We start from the raw sequence: 19,454 nt of genomic DNA, 5'->3' as shown, positions 1-19,454 counted from the left end.
TACATGTGCGCAGCTTTCCGTACGACTCCCATGTCTAGTGACTGCACCAACATCAGCGCATTCGGTTTCGACGAAATACCCGTGGCGAGATTTGTGTACGCATGGTCTGGTCATGTATGCTTTCCGTAGAGAGGGAATCCAAACCGCAAGATTTTGAGTCGAGGACACATCATACGGTATCGCTAACATGCGGATTTCACATCTCCTGATGCATTTTACTTAATATCAGCGCAATCTTATTCAGACAGTCAAACTCTACACCCCAGAAAATGGATCAAGGTAACGCTAAACTTTGTACTGTTTGTGCATTGAGATCTTCTGTGTGCTCCTAGGTTAGCATTCTAGTGGGATTTAAGTTAACTGAAAGGTAATGTTAGCTGACATACCAACTTTGAAACCGGGTAAGTGCTGCTGGCCAATGCAATTTTGCATCACGGTCAGCACACGTAATGTACATTAGTCAGATAGTTAGGACTACTGTTTGGTAAGGTAACGTCTGTGGTGGGTATACGTAGCTAGCTTGCTAGCCGACATATTGTGTTGGCATACGATTGGCAATATCTGAATGTTCGACAGGAACTCTGATGGGTTGTTGTCACTCAATCTGCCTTTTTCCTTATCTAGGCACGATGGACGCCGACTGCATTGCGCTACTCCCCGGAGTCCTTACATTTTTGGCGGATCCGAAGCAATCTTTACCTGATGACACTTGTCTAGAGAAGCTGCTGGACTGGCTTACAAACATAATCAATGAAGGTAAATGGTGATGATTATGAACCTGTGCATATGCAGTTGATTTAGAAAGGGCTTACACAATGTCTTAAAACCATTTCTACTGCATGTGCAAGGTGCTGACAGGTTCTCATGTTCTTTGAGCAAATACAATTTCTGAATGGCTTCAGCAGGTTGTGTGTGATTTGTTTAAACAGCTAGTGGTTGTGTTGTGTTGTGATGTTGCAGTTTTGTGTCATGACTGATAAAGGCAGTCCAGGGAATGCAAAATGCTTCATAAACCTTTCCTTACGACTAGCCAAAACCTTCATCCTAGTCTGTTCTATAGTATTTATTAGTACACTGCCAGGAGTTGATTGCTTCCTCCATCTGCTTGTAGATGATGACCGGAATCTTCTTGACCAGCAGCCATGCCTCCTGGAGTTCATCTCCAGCATGTGTGCATCAAAAACTACAGATCCCATAATCCTCTCCTTCACCCTCAAACTCACTGGCCTACTGGCTGCCACTGAGAGGGGCTTCAGTCGTTTAGAAGTAAGTGCACTCGCCTAATTTTTGTGAAATAGCAATCAAATGTTCTCTGCTTTCAAGTGCCGTGTAGAGTTCCTACAATTTTTAGTTATAACTCTATTTTAAGATGATGGATGCTACTCTATTAAGCTATTTGGTATTCAAATAGCATATGGGTACTATAACCAGAGACTTTCTAACGAGGAGACACCGCACTCAAAAAATCCTCCATAGAAATGCATGGGGTTAGTTTGTAACGCCAATATGGCAGTTGTCTAGGCCATCCTTAAAAATATTTTCGCTTTTGTCAGAACCGACCGACCCTGTCAATTTAGAACCGACCCAAATATTTTTTTTTTTCCCTTTTTAGTCCGACCGACTTGCCGGTTGTAAACTTGCGTTAATACCGACCGATTGTTTTTTTTTCCCTCTAAACAACCAATACAAAACGCAATAAAATAATATTTCTTTTAGTAGGCCCAAGTATTGTGAATATAAATTGCCTACATGCAAACGTGGCTCACTTAAAACCTGTGGCGCCATCTCTACACCATTGGTTTTACGATGTCACACTATGGCCTAAACGTTTCATTCACACAAACTGATAACGCTTTTACTTGGCACGAAGTTCTGGAAGAACTGTGGCCAGATCTTTTTCATCCCTTCTCCCCCTAGTCTAACGGTGACCGTGGTCGGAGTATTGAAATTGGTTGTGGTCTATTCAGCATTTCTCAAAATATGGGTCCGCGAACATGGAGACTGCTGGTCCAAGGGAGTCGTGGAGTGAAATTAGGCCCGGTGCTTCATCTGATAATTTGCTGCGCAGTTGATCAAGAAACCGCGGATCGACGAAAAAAAGAAAACAAACGTTTCTGCTATCGATGTCATTAAAACATGGAGCCCTACAATTAAGTGGTGGTATGAGCATTCATTCAATGGCGTCTGCGCAGAGGAACTGAAACTAATCGATAACGTTGGTATCAAAGCTCCGCTTCAACCTGTTGGAAGGCTATTTATTTATTTAACTAAACTTAATAGAACGACGTTGTTTTTAGAACTTCCTTAGACACAGAGCAGAGACTGTATAATACACTGTATAGCATTGAGTATTGTATAGTCAAATTTCAATATAACGTGGCCAAGAGCTATTGTAGCCTTCTTTCTGGGTACATGTGGATGAGCCTTATGACCCAAAAGTCTGCCATGACTGGGCCTCAGGTCAAAGAAGTTTGAGAAAGGCTGGTCTATATAACCTGCATCAGAATGAGGTTTGCAATGGTGCGCCTGAAGGCACGGGTTGAAGACCCAGTCAGTTACGCCACGATATGCACATTTGTGTAAATTCATTCCTACATTAATCACCATGACCAAAATTGTACTTTTTTTTTTTACTTTGAATCTTGAAAAAAAAAATATTGACCTACCTACCGACCCATTTTTAATTTTTTTTGGCTGTTACTGCAAACAAAAATATTTTTAAGGATGGCCCTACACATATCTCACCCCTTCCACAGCAATAAAAGTCGACATGTGAAAACATTATACCAATCGTGTGGTGTGTTGTAAATACATCGTGCCAATCACGTACCGCTGGAGCGAGGTTGGTGTCGTAAAGCCTTGCGCACACGCATTTCTGCCCGAAATAGATGCCCAATAAGTGCCCAAAATGCGTTGCATATGGCCGCCGAGTGGAGGGACTTGCCTAAAAGTACTTTGCTATAATTAGATTCAGTTTTTATAACTGAGAGCGTTTAGCCTGATGTACCGTGCGTCAGTATGGAGACTCAGTCGGTCATGATAATTTTGCTCTGTTGTTTGACCATCATTCATCACCTATTCCAAAATGCTCCATAGTGATGAAAGGCTTGTACTGCTTTACGTTACAGTCTAGTATAAGTATATATACTCTTTTGATCCCGTGAGGGAAATTTGGTCTCTGCATTTCTCCCAATCCGTGAATTAGTGAAACACACTCAGCACACAGTAAACACACAGTGAGGTGAAGCACACACTAATCCCGATGCAGTGAGCTGCCTGCTACTGCGGCACTCGAGGAGCAGTGAGGGGTTAGGTGCCTTGCTCAAGGGCACTTCAGCCGTTCCTACTGGTCATCGAACAGGCAACCCTCCGGTTACAAGCCCGAAGCCCTAACCAGTAGGCCACGACTGCCCCAATGCCTGTCTAGTCAGCATAACCCTCGCCCAGTGTTACACCACTGTTTGTGTTCCTAATGGTACATTGCAGTTGCATTCGGAAGTCTGAATTTCCGACTCAGAAAGTCGGACGAAACCTCACCACCAACCCCCGACCTCGAAATCAAAGATGGTTGCCCCTGGCCCATGCATCAATGGTGTGAAGGCTGTTGCACTGTGTGGTCTAAGCCTGGCTGACTGGTTGCTGTGTTTTTCCCTCCCAGGAGCGAGGCGTTGTGCAGGAGGCGTTTGCGTGCAAGGCCGAGGCCGAGGGGGATGGAGGCGGCGGGGGCGTGCGTGCGCAGTGGGGGGAGGCGTCGGTGCGCTGCGGCTGGCTGCTGGGCCTCAGGGCCCTGCTGCAGCACCACCCGGCCATGCTGTTCATCAGCCAGCGCGGTAAGTGGAACACACACACACACACAGACATAGACATAGGCTTACACATACTTACACATACAAACAAAAAAGGACACACACACACACACAGGCTTACACACACTTATACAAACACACACTCAAACAAACACACAAACATAAACAGGGACTCACACAAACACTAGTAAACGAGTAAACACAAGCATACTTCACACACAAAGAATGATGTGAATGGAAGCCAGGACTAGGCCATTAACATGCTCCCAATCACCCCTATGTGCTCCAACTCTCACACACATTATGGGTGATTTACTGGATGTTATAGTTAGACACATTTACAACAACCTCAACATATATTATGCATCTACCCCTTCTATCCTGCCTTATACTAAACGGATGCCTGATTAGCTGGTGGAAAACAGCGCCAAAATTCACCAGGCAAGGTCAATGGTTACATTCCTAGGAAATGCACATAATTATGAAATGCAAATCTGTGTGAAATATTTAATTATTACGCTTTACACCCAGGGGTACGCGATTTATTGCTCCATGATGCCTGAGACGCCAGTCATGTCATGTTCCAGTTTGGTTCTTTCCCTCGTCTTTAGTAAGCCTTCTCTCTTACATGTCCCATTTCTCCCTCCTAACAGGCCTCACCAAACTCATCCTCCAATTGCAGCGCGACAAGAGTCTCTTTGTCGCAGCCGCAGCCAATCAGCTCCTCGCTCACATCCTCAACTTCCCGCACCCACCAATGACAGAGCAGCAGCAGCAGCAGCAGCAGCAGGGGACAGCCCAAGAGAACGGGAGCTCGGGCCCGGAATGCAACACCGCCACCGTCACCGCAGAGATCGTGGGGCATGTCGGGGAAGCCCTGGTGTCCCAGGAGCACTTCCGTGTCCTCCAGGCGCTGAGGCTGCTGGCTCTGAGTCTGCCCGGCTGCGGAGCTCCTCTGCTGGGGAGCGTGTGGAGGGGGGCTTTGGGCCCTCTGGAGGTGCTCCTGGAGGCTGGGATGAACAAGCTCTCCCTGCCCATTATGGAGGTCCTGCATGCAGCCTCCACGTGAGTAACACCAAGCGAGTCTGCTTTTCCTAGACACAGGGCCCAACTTTAAAGGTGCTACATGCAAGAACGCCCACTAGTGTTTAAAACGGGCATTGCAGTCCAGAATCAAAACATTTGAGAGCATTACTAATAATAATAATAATAATAATAATAGGCTAATCTGGCAATCCAAAGGTGGAAATGCTACTAGCTGTGTGATTGGTAAATTAGCGGAGGGCGGCGCAGGAGGCCAAAACACAAAATATAAACAGTATTTGCTGCAAATGGAAGTTTGAATTGTGAATATCCTGGCTGTACCTTTGGTGTCAGTGAAGCCAGTGTTTGAAAATAACTTTAATCTTTGATGGCATATTATGGTAATTTTATGATTAATTACAATAAATGTTATATCACTTGGGCAAAGTGCAAAGTCTAAAGTCTAACTAAAGCTTGCTTAATAACTATGCAAAATCTATTTGCAAATGTAATACCATGAGAAAGATGCTAAGCACAAACAGTGGTGGCTCAGCGAAAACCTGTCTCACGCCACATGATGCCGTTAGCTCATGCATGAGAACTTTGCTCGTTGCCTTGCATTTAAAATAGGACCCATTCTATCATTCTATGTAAGATAAGATAAACCTTTAATGGTCTCCCAACGGAGAAATTTGCATTGTTATAGCACTCAACATAGGAGACAATATACAACATACCTCCAGAATATACACACACACACATACTGTCCAGCCACCGCAACTCAGTAACATTGAACAATTATACGTTGCACCCTACTTAGGGCCCTGGTAGGATTCAAGAAGGGGGAGATAAATAACTGCACATCCTACATTACTGGCTAATAAATACAGGCAAATGGTGAATAATTTAAGAGAATAAACAAATAGGCTACCTATAAAAGTTAAAGGCATTCAGCAGAATCCAGGAATTTACAAAAGAATAAAAATAATTCTAAGGGGTTTCTATGTTGTGCAGTCTAACAGCAGTTTAAAAGAAAGACTTACGATGTCTCTCCTTCACACATGTGGGATGAAGCAGCCTCTCACTAAAACAGCTACTCAAAGGAGCCAGAGTCTCACACATAGGATGCTGCTCATTCCTCACCATGGACCTCAGTTTTGCTAGCATCCTCCAATCTCCCACCACCTCCTACTGAGTCCATTTTTAATATTATATTGCTTTGAGCTTTTCCTCTTTCCAAGCCCCTTCATTAGTTCATTTTATATGAGAATAGATCGGTATTCTAGTAGTTGACAGTAATTCATCATTGTTGCAATAACCTTGACATTTATTCTTAAATGAGAGTTTGAGTGTTGTGGTTTCGTTTGATGAGATTAGATGGTGTAAGTATTGCTTCCTGTTCTGTTTGCTCCAGGACTGAGCTGTTCAGCCAATCAGATGCCAGAGTGGAGGAGCTGATGAGGGCCACTCTGAGGGTGGGGGAGCCCAAGACAGCCATCCAGTGTGCCTCAGCCATCACACGCCTGCAGCACTGGTACACACACACACACACACACACACACACACAATCCTGTAGCACTGGTATAAAACATGCACACACACATACACATGTCTGCAGCACTGGTAAAACACACACATACACACACACACACACACACGCGCGCGCCTGCAGCACTGGTAAACACACACGCACACATACACTGTGTATTTTCTTTGGGGATGCACAGTATCATTGAGGCAACATTGGCGAAAATGAGATCAAAAATATCAGCATATTGAATATTGGCAGGAATCTGATATCATGCTTCCCTAATTTCCAATAAAAAAAAAAAAAATAGTTTATGTTTAAACTAAAAATGGACATGTACTTTTTTATTTTCTTCTTTCTCTCTCTCTCTCTCTCTCTCAGCTCAGAGCCATTAAAGAGGTTGGCGGTGGGTATAGTTCTCCAGCCTCTGGAGTTCATCACTGGTTCTCCTCTCCAGATACTGCCTAACGGTTCAGGTAACCTACACTTCATATGCCACTCTCCCCTCAACAGTTAATCATGTGCTTACGATACACCACCTACATCTTAGTGGACAACCTTGAACGTTAGTGCAGCGATTTAGCACACTACCGTCAAATCAGTACACCACCTTGTACTAAGAACAACTTACTACACCGTCTTCAGCTATGTAAGACAGGGATATTCAATTAAACTTCAGCGAGGTCCATTTACGGAAAATTTACTCAAGCAAAGTTCGGGAGCATCATTATGTTTATTATTGTTGTAATGTGTTTATGCGTTATGGTAGTAGGGTCTGTAGTAAAATAGAAAGAGATACTGGGAAGAACGGGGAAAATTTCAATTTCATAAATGTAAACATTTGATGCATTGCACCAGAGTTGGCCTTGGGCTAATTTACATCTGAAAAGGATTTGTTGGTATTATTTCCCCACCACGTTCAAAAATGCACTATAGATATAGAATATAACAGTATAGTATAGTATATAAATATATACAGCATAACACTAGCTAGTACATTTCCAGTCAGGTGGCATTCGTAGATCTCAAATGTGCTTTTGGGTTGCCCTCCAAACAGGGGATGCTAAGCAGGCCAACAGCCACCAGCCTGCCCTGAGGGAACAGCTTTGCCAGAAGTCTCAGTGTATCTCTCTGCTGTCTCTGTCCCTGAGCAGTGTGGCTGAGCTCAGTCTCGCAGTAAGTAGTCTGCTTTTCTTGGTTTATATCTAACAAGTGAGGCTACACCATGCACGTAACTGAAGAGTTCCGTTCACGAAGCGTCTGCTACAACAATTAGCTTCCACTATAATCAGTGAAACTGGCTACACGAGACGTGATGGGGGAAACGTGCATACGTTTGGAAAATTACAGCAAAATAAACTATTTTTACGCTATGCGAACAGAGCGCTTCAGTTGCAGGATCCGGTGTATCCCCGGCTTTATACCGTATATTATATTAAATATCTATTTTGTCAAGCTAGGATAGTATTCTTACTTGAACATGGCCAACTGGGATGCATTCAGACACTGCAACCATGTAGCCAGTTCTTACTGCATAAGAACTGAGTTGATATTTAAAAGACAGTAAATATAGTTCTGCATGAATGACACCCGGCTTACTTTTTTTTTTCTCGAAAGTATGTGCCGCTACCATGTCTGGTGTAGCCAGTGCCATTGATCATAGTGGAAGCTATTTAGTTACGTGTCCACTGCAGCCTCCCTGTTACTTGAGTACACTGTAAGGAGTAAAGAAACGGATTCCTGCCAGGCATGATCTTATTTGATGTAATACCACTTACTCACTCTTAAACTGAATTCTCAAGTCACTGTCAATATTTTTTTCTACTAAATGAAACGTTGCAAACGGTAAATATTCACCAAATATTTACTCTTGTACTCTGTGTGATTACCTTCTATCCCAGAATTCCCTGTTTGTGGACGCCTCAGTGGAGGCTGTCACAGGAGCGGTGTTGCAGCTTCTGAAGGTGGGTCTCGGACAAAGCCCCTCCCCCTCGCCGCCCAACAAGGCCTACATCCAACTGATTGGCTGCAGCAGGGTCCAGAGGTGTGGTTTAGATGCCCTGATCAGCCTCAGTTCCTGTGAAGGTAGGTCACATGACTCCACACATTACGTTCAAACTCCCAATAGACCTAGTAGTATGTATTACCACATGATAACACACAGCTAATAAAAAAAAGAATATTTTGATTTTGGTGTGTTTATCTGTCCTTCACTAGCCTGACGTTGTCAAATTCTAGTCAGAATACGAGTCTGATACTGCTCCATTGGGACGTAATTATGGGGCGTGTTTCAACCGATACAGGGGGGGAATGCCTCTGCACTCAATTGGATAGCAACAAAATAGCTTACCGTGAGATGTAGGAAGAACACACGAACCATCCTTCTTCTCCACAAATGCCTTAACATTCTGGTATTTTGTAAAACGTATTGTGCCGTCAATATCTCCTACAACACTCATTAGCGAAATCTAAGAGATACGTAGTAGGGTAGGCTATTAGGAAAAAAATGATAGCCTATATCCTCTCCGTTTTTAAAAGTAAATCCGTTGAACACTGATATGCTATAAACAGCTGGAAAAGGCTGTCACAAATTCCTCGAACAGGTGGTCAATCAGAGATTTCAAACGAACGAGGGAACCATGTGTTTTCCCACATCTCAACTTTTTCCCACAACTCAAGTTTTCAGAAATAATCGTTTTCAGTGATAAAACCTCATTTAAATAATATGCATTTTCCATATGGGGTCTTAGTCCCTGTTTAGACGACAACGAAAGCGATGCAACCGGTGATGTTGTTCTGCGTTTGACCCTGTCATTTAGACGCAAACGGTGATGTTGTTCTGCGTTTGACCCTGTCATTTAGATGCAACCGGTGATGTTGTTCTGCGTTTGACCCTGTCATTTAGACGCAACCGGTGATGTTGTTCTGCGTTTGACCCTGTCATTTAGACGCAACCGGTGATGTTGTTCTGCGTTTGACCCTGTCATTTAGACGCAAACGGAGGTTTTATCCCCTCCGCAAACAGAGTTTTTAAAAACTCCAGGCTGATCGTTTTTTTTTGGGGAAAAATCCGTTTGTTCGTTTGTGTCTAAAGTCTAAAGAGGTACAAATGGAGATTTATGTGACGAGGCGGAGATATTTAGTCAGTTCAAAAGATAAAGAGGAAGTTATTCGTTGCAGTTGTTAATATTTTCGGGATTCTGATTGGATAACATGACCTTGAGCTTCTCCTTACACTGCCACGTACAGGTTTGGCATGCTCTTGAAGGCATATTTCTATTTCTTGAGGAAGCTTAAGTCTTTTAATGTGTGCACTAAGATGTTACAAATGTTTTATCAGTCTGTGGTAGCAAGTGCAATTTTCTTTGCCGTCATCTGCTGGGGTAGCAGAATCAGGGCCAGTGACTCTAACAGACTGAACAAGCTGATTAGGAAAGCAGACTCTGTGCTGGGGACTACTCTACAGCCTCTAGAGTTGGTGGTGGAAAGGAGGATGTTGCAGAAATTGTTACACATCATGGACAATGCATCACACCCCCTACACAGTACACTGGCAAAACAACAAAGTGTTTTTAGTTGGCGATTTCACCAACTCCATTGCAGTAAGGACAGATATAAGAAAACCTTCTTACCCACAGCAATAGCACTTTACAACGACTCTCCTTTGAGTAGAGAGAGACAACTTATCTTTTAATCTTTTATATCTAATATGGAGGCAATTGTCTTGATTTATGTCTTATTAGGCAGTTACACTTTGGTACTTGGATGTGTATGGTACCTTGACAGCTACCATATGCTATGTCTTGTGGGTGAAAGTAATTTATTGTTGTAATGTAATGTATGTGGACTATATGTGTGCGTGTGTGTGTGCTTGCTGTATGTTCTTAAGGCTGCTGAAACAACTGATTTTCCTGTGGGATAATTAAAGTATATCTATCTATCTATCTATCTATATACCCGGGTTAGTGTAAAGGAAAACTTTTCTGAAAACTGACAGGTGTGCACGTTGTTATTTTTGAAAATGGAGAGGGTGAAATGTCCGTTTATGAAAATAGCCAGCCATGTGTAAACATAGCATTAGAAGCCATCTGTCTCCTAGCCACAGCGTTTTTGTTGCAAACATAATCAACCTAAGCGTGCTCAGATGACGTGATAGACAAGGTGCTGTTGCTCACCTGTCCATCATCGCAAAGCCCGATTTGATTGGTCCGCACAGCTCTGGTGCGAGCATAGTTGCTCCACAACGGAGCAATGCCAGACCGAACTTCCCGATCCGTTGTGGGCGGGACTAAGTTCGGCTGGCACCCAGGCTAGTCCTTCACATGACCATTGGCATTTACCATCAAAATGGTAACACTACAGAACTATGGCCTGATGTACTAAGACTTACCACCAAATTAGCACCTGTTTCTGACGTTTTTTGCACCATAAAACATGGCATCGTATGTGTACAAAACAGATCGCACGTGGATCAAAGCGTACTGCTAATGGAGCGCAGAATGGCTATCTGCGTTTTTCTTACTCATGCATATGCATTTATGGGGGGGTTGAGGGAAAAGTGGGAGTATCGCGCAAACACATGGGAGATAAAGCGTTAATAGCGATTGATTAGGTATTCCGCCATATGTATGAAAACACGTCTGCACGTCTGTTTTGTGCTGCCTTTTAAAAGCAGGTGTAGCCTAATCCAAACTGCGTTTAAATCCGTCAATTAGGCCTAGAGGAACTACCAGAGACAACAGAATCAGTATTCAGAGCTGCAGTTTTTCTTCATGTCAACAGCAACCTTAACTTTTGTTCCCAATCTGCTAGACTAAAGTCTGTCATAGTTTTTTTTTTTTTAAAGTGAAGTAGAACTACTGCTCTGGGTCGCGTTTCCAAAAAAGTTTCTAACTAAGTTAGCAACTTTGTTGGTTGCTATGCAATTTCCCATTGCCAACCAACTAAGTTGCTAACAGGCTAGCAACGATGGCTTTGGGAAACGCGCCCCTGTATGTCGCTGCTTGTTGACAACTTATTATCATGTATGATTGCCAAAAGTTTGATTCTTTTTAATGTCGCCATCGGTTAACTCCATTCACTTCTGTATTTTGTGGTTGAATTGTAGCCTACCATTCAGCTATGGGCACTGCAAATTGCGTTAGCCTAGAGTGACAGGTAGTGATGAGCACTGTTTACCGTAATGAAGTGCAAGCTTGGTAAATTCCACTCAATTCGCCTTATTCACGCAGCGGCCATTGTAAACCAAAACGAGGCTACAGGGGCTGTTTCCCAAAGTCGAGCATGCTTCCTTGATAGAATGCTGCCTTGTGAGTCAGGTTCTACGAAGATAATAGAGTTCTTGGACTCTACTTTGGAACAGACTAGCTAGTGTGGACAAGCAGGTCACCGCGGTTCCGCCTGAGCGCACCCGCTTTTAACTGCACGATTCTCTTTCAGTGGTTGCGCTGCTCCGATGCATGTTAACGCAGAGGGTTATGGCTATTTTTGTTCACCTGAGGATCCACAGATGCATCCTTGAAAATTCTCAGAATGAAGGGAGCGAATTTCGGAGTATTGTTGACATTGAAACAGTGCTCGGCGGAGTTCGATGACATGGCATCCTTCAAAAGGCGTTGAGTATGCTTCCTTGACTTTGGGAAACGTCTAGGGTACACAAACCATAGGATTGTTGTGTTCTATGCATTCACCAGTAGGTGGCAAAAATGCATTGATGATATAGTAAGTGTACCCTGTAGTGTAGATTTGGTTTACACAATGGCCGCCGCGTGAATAAAGTATATATACTTTTTTGATCCCGTGAGGGAAATTTGGTCTCTGCATTTAACCCAATCCGTGAATTAGTGAAACACAAACAGCACCCAGTGAACACACAGTGAGGTGAAGCACACACTAATCCCGGCGCAGTGAGCTGCCTGCTATGACGGTGGCGCTCGGGGAGCAGTGAGGGGTTAGGTGCCTTGCTCAAGGACACCTCAGCCGCGGCCCACTGGTCGGAGGCAGGATTCTTATGACATCTCTGTAGGTCTCATTATGTATTATTATCTTTATTATAATTTGTTTTATTTTGTACAGCACAGTGAAAGTAGTGTTTTAAATGTGCTTTACAAATAAAATGCACTTGCTCACTTGCTTACTTTTTGACGCACCAGTGGCAGCCATCTTGTTTTGCCCTGTGCCCTAACCCAGTCCACCTGGTTCCTCTCCCCCAGGTGTCCGATGCCTCAGGCAGGAGGTGTTGGACCTGCTCCACCAGTGCCTCCAGCACCCCGACTCCGACCCCACGGTAAGGCAGCCTCCTCTCACGCTCCCCTTTAAATGACGTGCTAACTAAAAATGAGTTTGTTGACTTTTGGAGGAAAATTAATTGTTTAATTGACAAATTAAAATAATTTAAAAAATATATGAATAATTTCGATTAATTGAGCAATTGACAAATCAGTCGTTAAATAAATCGATTTAAAAATTGTCGTTAGTGGCAGCCCTACTCCTTACACACTAAATGGTGGACAAAGTGCAATGGCAAGGTCTCCAGCACCCGACTCTGACCCCACCATAAGGCATCGTCCTCCTTACACACTTGTCTAAATGGCGGGCTACAACTACTATAACTCGGATATTATCAAGGCACTCAAAAGCAGTTTATTTTGAAGGGGGAACCTCACTAACTACCACCAATGTGTAGCACCCACCTGGGTTTACTAAAACTGCCGGGATTAACTGATTATTCGTCAACATCAACATTTTTAATCGACACACAATATTTGTACATTTTTTTACTATAAGTGAACTAAAATAAGATTGTCTATTTTTTTTTATTTTTTTTTTATTTTTTTTTTGTGGTAAATATTAAACAAGTAATAGTATGAGTCAATGGATTAAGCGATTTAAAATCGTTGTTAGTGGCAGCCCGACTCCTTGCACACTCTGGGCCCTCAATGGTGTGCAAAGGGGCAAAGTTCTCATCCACGACACAGCTGACTCGGTGTTAAATTAGCCCACAGTGTTAAATTAGCTCTGTGCATTGCTCATCACTGTCTCTCTCATGGCCCTGGTTGTCTCTACATCTGTGTCTGTCTATATGTGCTGCTTGCACACACACGTAAACAGATGGGTGCAATGGGATGTGAAGGCATTGGATGTGCATTGTTATTATTTGCAGTGTAGGTGTTTGCAGGTGTTGTGGAAATGCTTGCAAGTAAGGCATGTAAATCAGGTTTATAGGCCAAGTATACTTGCGTATACAAGGAATTTGGTCTCTGCATTTATCTCATCTGTGAATTAGTGACACACACAGAGCACACAATGAGCACACAGTGAGGAGTGCTTGTGTGCACCGGGGCTTGTGGCTCATTTAGGTCATGTAGACGACGATGTGTGCACTAGCCTTAGTTTGGTGTGTGTGTGTGGGGGGCGTTGCAGCAGAGACAACAGCAGAGACAACAGCTGTGAAGTGTAGATCAGTGTTTGCCTGTGCTGTGGATGTGCATGGACTCACTACAGGAAGTGAAAATAATCTCAATATGTCTCAATGTGTGGTGTGTGTGTGTGTCGCAGGTGCTACAGAAGACCTTGCAGGCGTTACTGAAGTGGATCTGTTTAGACTCCTCTGACTGTTCAGAGAAAACACACTTCCTCACTCAGAGTAAGCCTACTGCTATTATGTCATGCAGAATGAAACTATAGAACTACAGAACTTTATTACAAGGAAGTGTGTGTGTGTGTGTGTGTGTGTGTGTGAGAGAGTGTGTGTGTGTGTGTGAGAGAGAGTGAGCTCTTTACCTTGCCTAGTCACTGTCTAGGTAGGGTGACTGACAGTAACACCTGAATACTCTTATTTTTATATTTAAATAGCTGAAACTATTATGAAAGTATGAATTACAATACTTAGTGTGTGTGTGTGTGTGATAGGTCTATTCCCAGCACTAATGAAGCGTGTGTGTGACATGCATTGGGAAGTTAGGGACTCTACTCTGGAGTTCATCACTCAGCTCATCGTAAACTCTAGCGGTAAGTTTGTAAACACACACACACACACACACACACACACACACACACACACACACACACACACACACACACACACACACAGCATTGCTGATTACTGGTTGTGTGAATGTGTTGTGGGAAACATCTTGTCATCTGGGCAGAAATAGGATGTGATGTAGGTGTCTGTCGTTAACGCCCAGTAAAAACCCTGTGTCTGTACACAAGATGGATGCAGTCATCTTATTGGTTAGGAAATCTCTTGTCTCGGTCATTTAGGGAACAGTTTTAACTATTACTGGAGCTATATTCGTAGACTGACACCTTTTGTTATCACTTGGATTTACATGTATTAATGTAGCGAACACTATGGTGATTACATTATATACGTTATAGTAGCCTCATAATCTGTCTTTTTATCTCTCTTTCTTTCATCTTTCTCTTACTTTCTTTCTCTATCTTTCCTTCCTTCCTGATTCCCGTTTGTCTCTCTTTCTCTCTCTCTCTCTCTTTCTCTCTCTCTCTACCTCTTCTCTTTCCCTCTCTCTCACTCTCTCTTCGCTTCCCCTCTCTCCCCCCTCTCTCTCTTTTTCTCTCTCCCCCCTCTCTCTCTCTCTCTCTCCCTCCCTCTCTCTCCCCCCTCTCTCTCTCTCTCTCTCTCTCTCTCTCTCTGTCTCTAGACTCCGTAGCCTTTAGCGGTGCTCTGCGGGGCAGTGGCATTGTCTCTCTGCTGCTCGCCTGCCTGGATGACTCGGAGGGTTACGTCAGAGCCAGCGCCATCAGCGCCCTGGGACAAGCAGTGACTGCCGCTCAACACCAGGGGGAGACAAACACAAACTCACACCACAGCCTGCCGGTGAGCCGCATCTTTACCCAGGAAGAGACCTACGCAGCACTGAAGTCAATGGTTTAGTTGAGAAGTCATAAGAGTTAAAAGGGTTTTTATGTCTGTGAACTGTCTGTGTCTGTGAACTGCACTAATGTCATTTTTAATGTAATTCAACTAATCCTGCTCTGGGATATGCACAAAACATAAGTATAAGTATAAGTATAGTATATACTCTTTTGAGTAAAGTGAGGGAAATTTGGTCTCTGCATTTAACCCAATCCGTGAAATAGTGAAACACACACAGCACACAGTGAACACACAGTGAGGTGAAGCACACACTAATCCCGGCGCAGTGAGCTGCCTGCTACAACAGCATTTCGGGGAGCAGTGAGGGGTTAGGTGCCTTGCTCAAGGGCACTTCAGCCGTGCCTACTGGTCGGGGTTCGAACCGGCAACCCTCCGGTTACAAGTCCGAAGCGCTAACCAGTAGGCCACGGCTGCCCCCATGGAGTATTAGAATAGACTTTACTAAAGATGGTAAATATTATTTATATAGTAATACATATTTTTTAATATTTAATTAACTTATATATTAATACACAGCAGTTGTAATACGGAAGACACCCATTTGAAGACTACGTACTAATACCGTATTGTGTCCATGATCTAATCTTTCATATGAAATCCATGTTTATGCTGTAGTAGCATTAGCAGTAATTGTGTTTAGCGGAATGTTTAGGAATGTGGCGTGTTTTAAACCCAGTTTCCTGTTTCCCTGCGCTCCTTCAGGAGGAAGTCCTGACCCGTCTGCTGGCCATCTTGGCTCAAGACACAGAGGGCTTCCCCCGCCGCGCCGTCCTCAAGACAGTCACCAGTTGGCTCTCCAGGCCGCGCCCCCCTCCCGACCTCGACCAATCCCTGTCTGCCCTGCTGACTCTGGGCATTGACGACTTCGACTGGGAGGTCAAAGTTCACACCCTGGAGCTGGCCGAGATGGTAATGGACAAGACGCTGAGTCGTGGCTCCCTCACGGAGGCCTTGGAGAGGCTCCAGGAGTATGGGGTGTTCGGTGTCCTCTTCAAAGGTCTTCTCGACTGCGACCGGCCAGTCGCCCAGAAGGCCTGCCAGCTGTTGCTCAAGCTCCGAGAGGTCCTGGAGGTCAAAGGTGAGTCGGCGGGGTCGCCGCCCGGGGACACGCCCACGTTCCATCTCCAGAGCCACCAATGGGGCGAGGACTTGCTGAGGAAGTGTAAGGGTGTCAATGGCGATTCTGATTGGCCCAGAGAGGGGGTGCCGGCAGGTGATTGGCCGAAGGGGGAGGAGGTGAGCCTGAGGGAGGTGGTGGGGCGGCTGGACCTGGAGGGCATGAGGCAGGCGCTGGCACGGAGTAGTGACCACGCCATGGCGTCACCGCGCTCACTCATGGAGGACATCCTGGCCGTAGCGCAACGGAGCGACGACAACGCCGTGGACTGCTACTGAGGACACACACACACACACACACACACACACACACACACATGCAAATACACATTCTCCTGCATGCAACTAAAACATAAGAGTAAAGGCACTTTCAGTAACGACTTACAACATCTTACAATAACTTTTTGACTTGGAGCAACTCGGATTCACACACTCATAAAAGCAAGTGCATTTTTTTAATCTGTCAAAAAAGTATGATGTCTTCCCTGTGACGCACCCTGTGCTATAATTTAATGCAAGCATGATAATAAAGATGTATTATTTTGAATGGAGCCTGATACTGTGCAGTATGGAGCACAGAACATTGCCAGAATTCTCTCCATATATATTATTATTATAGAGATGAAACTTATATATATATATATATATATATTAGATGAAACTTTAGTTTATGAAACTTAATTGCCTGAATTATCTTTCTATATGGACCATTATTATATGAAATGTAACTTTATGAAACTTTGTCAAAACTCGTCCATATATATAGACTATTATTAGAATAAACTTTAGTTTATGAAACTTAATTAATTGCCTGAATATTCTCTCTCTCTCTCTCTCTCTCTCTCTCTCTCTCTCTCTCTCTCTCTGTCTCTCTCTCTCTGAGCTATATACAGACCATTATTAGATTAATCTCTGTGGTTACAGAAACGCTGAAATAAAATGACATTCCAGGTTCACTGATTTAGAAAGCACTTGTGTCCATAGCCGTACAGGGATGCCACAGGTAAGAAACCTTCAACTAGTAATGTGCTCTCGCAATTGGGCAACATGAATGTGCATGTATTGTTTTGAGTAGCTTTTCTTCAGGAATGAGATGTTTCATCACTTTTCCTTCCGTAGTTCAAAGGTCATACAGATATTCTGTTGCAGAGAGCATGTTGTACAGTGTGTGTATGTGTGTGTGCGCATGTGTGTGTGCGCGCATGCATAAGGGTTCTCTTTGTGCTCGGTTGGTTCTTTCTGAGTCATGACATTCTGAAGTGCACCCTGTAGGGTACATCTGAGGGTACTGTTGTTATCTATACTGGCCCTAGATGCCCTCCACCATCATGAGGATAATAAATGTGGCCTTAGATGCCCTCCACCATCATGAGGGTAATAAATGTGGCCTTAGATGCCCTCCACCATCATGAGGGCAATACATGTGGTGAAAGAGCTTCTCATGAGATGTGGTATTAAGATAGAGGTTAAGACGTAGGTTGTAGAATGTCAAAATATTAATTTCATAACCAGTGCAACCATGCTCTGGTTGTTCATTCTTTGTGAGGACACTCAGAGGCACAAGTCACACATACACATACACACTCGGAAATGTGCAAATACACCCAGACACTTGTAGATGTGTGGAGACCCTGATTCAGTCTAAACGTGTGTGAATGGCCGAGGTGACGAGTGGTCAAGTCAAGTGTGCTTGCGTGTCCTTCACAGACAATCGATGTGTGAGGGAGCAAGATAAACTAGAACGCAATACACACCTTGAGAATGCTCCTAAACACCCGAATACTGCCATACACACGCGTACATACACTCAGAGAAATAAACACTTTCACAGTATTCACAAAAACCTTAGCCTGAAGGCACTCCAATAAGACACACACACATACACACAGAGAGAACAATACACACATATTCAGACATTTCAAGGCACTCAAGACAAATACATGCAGACACACACACACACACACTGAGAGAAGTGCACAGGCATTAACAGACACTGCAGAGGCGTGTAGAGACCCTGACTCACCCGAGGCAGTGTTTACATAGACACTGACTAACAGCTGTACTACGCCTGCAGAGCAAGGGTCAGTCTCGGGCCGCCTCTCCACACACACACCTCTACACACACACACACACACACACTGGAGTGAAGGAGGAGGAGAAGACGCTGTCCTGTCATGAGATTCACACTCTAATGTTCTGCACGTGTGTGTGTGTGTGTGTGTGTGCGGGCGTGTCAGTTCATCGAGTGTGTGTCAGGTCAACGAGTCATGAGGTATGGGTGTGCAGACCCATTCATAAGGATGGGAAAGGGAAACCACAGCATCAAAAACATTCAGAATCAATTTAACGGACAGCGGACCTCCTCAAAATAGTGACCCTGAGGCAGACAGACAAACTGTAAAGGTGTGGGTGTTTTTGTTTGCTGATTCATTTGTTTGTGTGTTTGTTTGTTTTTTTGTCAAACTGTATTGACTATAAGAGGGGATGGAGTAAGCGAGTCTAGTCTGGTTTGTCCTGGCTGTCTGCCTTATCAAATCTCAAACCCATGAACCCAAAGCTTCAACGAGTCATACCCACACACACACACATCCTCTACTCACAGTCACAGATGAGTTGGCCTAGACCTGTGAGCTCTGAGTATGTGTTTGTGTGTGTGTGGGGGGGGTTAACAGCCTGGTTAGCACTAGTTAGCTATTGAAATTCTCTCACGAAATGGTCCTGAATATTAGCTGTGCCGCAGCGTCCTAATTTGCCATCACGATTGGTAGCAATAAGGAGACACAGCAAGTGGGAGAAGACATAAAAGACTTTTTCACCCCAATGATCCTTTGCCAATATAGGCTACTGGCACGCTATTGTTCTATTGGCCGGTACTATTGGCATAGTTACAGGCCTGTGTGTTTGTGTGTGTGTGTGTGTGAGAGAGAGAGTTGGAAAGAGGTAAAAGGGCCCATGAGTCACTCAGATCTCCCCCGGTTCTCCAGAAGGCGCGTTTACACAAGCCCACCGCCTGAACCCTGACTCTCCTCTGAGGCAGGCAGGGGAGGGCAGACGCAGCAGGGTGGCATTGACTCACCAT

At 44.2% G+C, this 19,454-nt stretch overlaps 1 protein-coding gene across 1 annotated transcript; it reads left to right on the top strand.

Moving 5' to 3' along the window:
• The first annotated feature begins 102 nt into the window (after window positions 1-102).
• brat1 (BRCA1-associated ATM activator 1) lies at window positions 103-16,922 on the top strand. Its single transcript, XM_048247828.1, has 14 exons — window positions 103-279; window positions 625-756; window positions 1,112-1,266; window positions 3,659-3,830; window positions 4,460-4,871; window positions 6,244-6,363; window positions 6,739-6,833; window positions 7,415-7,533; window positions 8,259-8,442; window positions 12,570-12,643; window positions 13,915-14,002; window positions 14,269-14,367; window positions 15,024-15,199; window positions 15,962-16,922. Exons 1-14 carry the CDS (start codon window positions 270-272, stop codon window positions 16,652-16,654), a joined length of 2,529 nt encoding a protein of 842 aa, XP_048103785.1. The 5' UTR covers window positions 103-269; the 3' UTR covers window positions 16,655-16,922.
• The last annotated feature ends 2,532 nt before the right edge of the window (window positions 16,923-19,454 follow it).

Source organism: Alosa alosa, chromosome 7 (genome assembly GCF_017589495.1).
Source record: "Alosa alosa isolate M-15738 ecotype Scorff River chromosome 7, AALO_Geno_1.1, whole genome shotgun sequence".
Taxonomy (NCBI): Eukaryota; Metazoa; Chordata; class Actinopteri; order Clupeiformes; family Clupeidae; genus Alosa; species Alosa alosa.
Note: the sequence above shows the minus strand (reverse complement) of the source record. Positions and strands in the feature narration are given on the sequence as shown.

Excerpts from the sequence above, each read along its gene's own strand:
- brat1 (XM_048247828.1), top strand. Across the intron at positions 757-1,111 it reads TACAAACATAATCAATGAAG|ATGATGACCGGAATCTTCTT; the intron begins GTAAATGGTGAT and ends ATCTGCTTGTAG. Across the intron at positions 7,534-8,258 it reads TGGCTGAGCTCAGTCTCGCA|AATTCCCTGTTTGTGGACGC; the intron begins GTAAGTAGTCTG and ends CTTCTATCCCAG.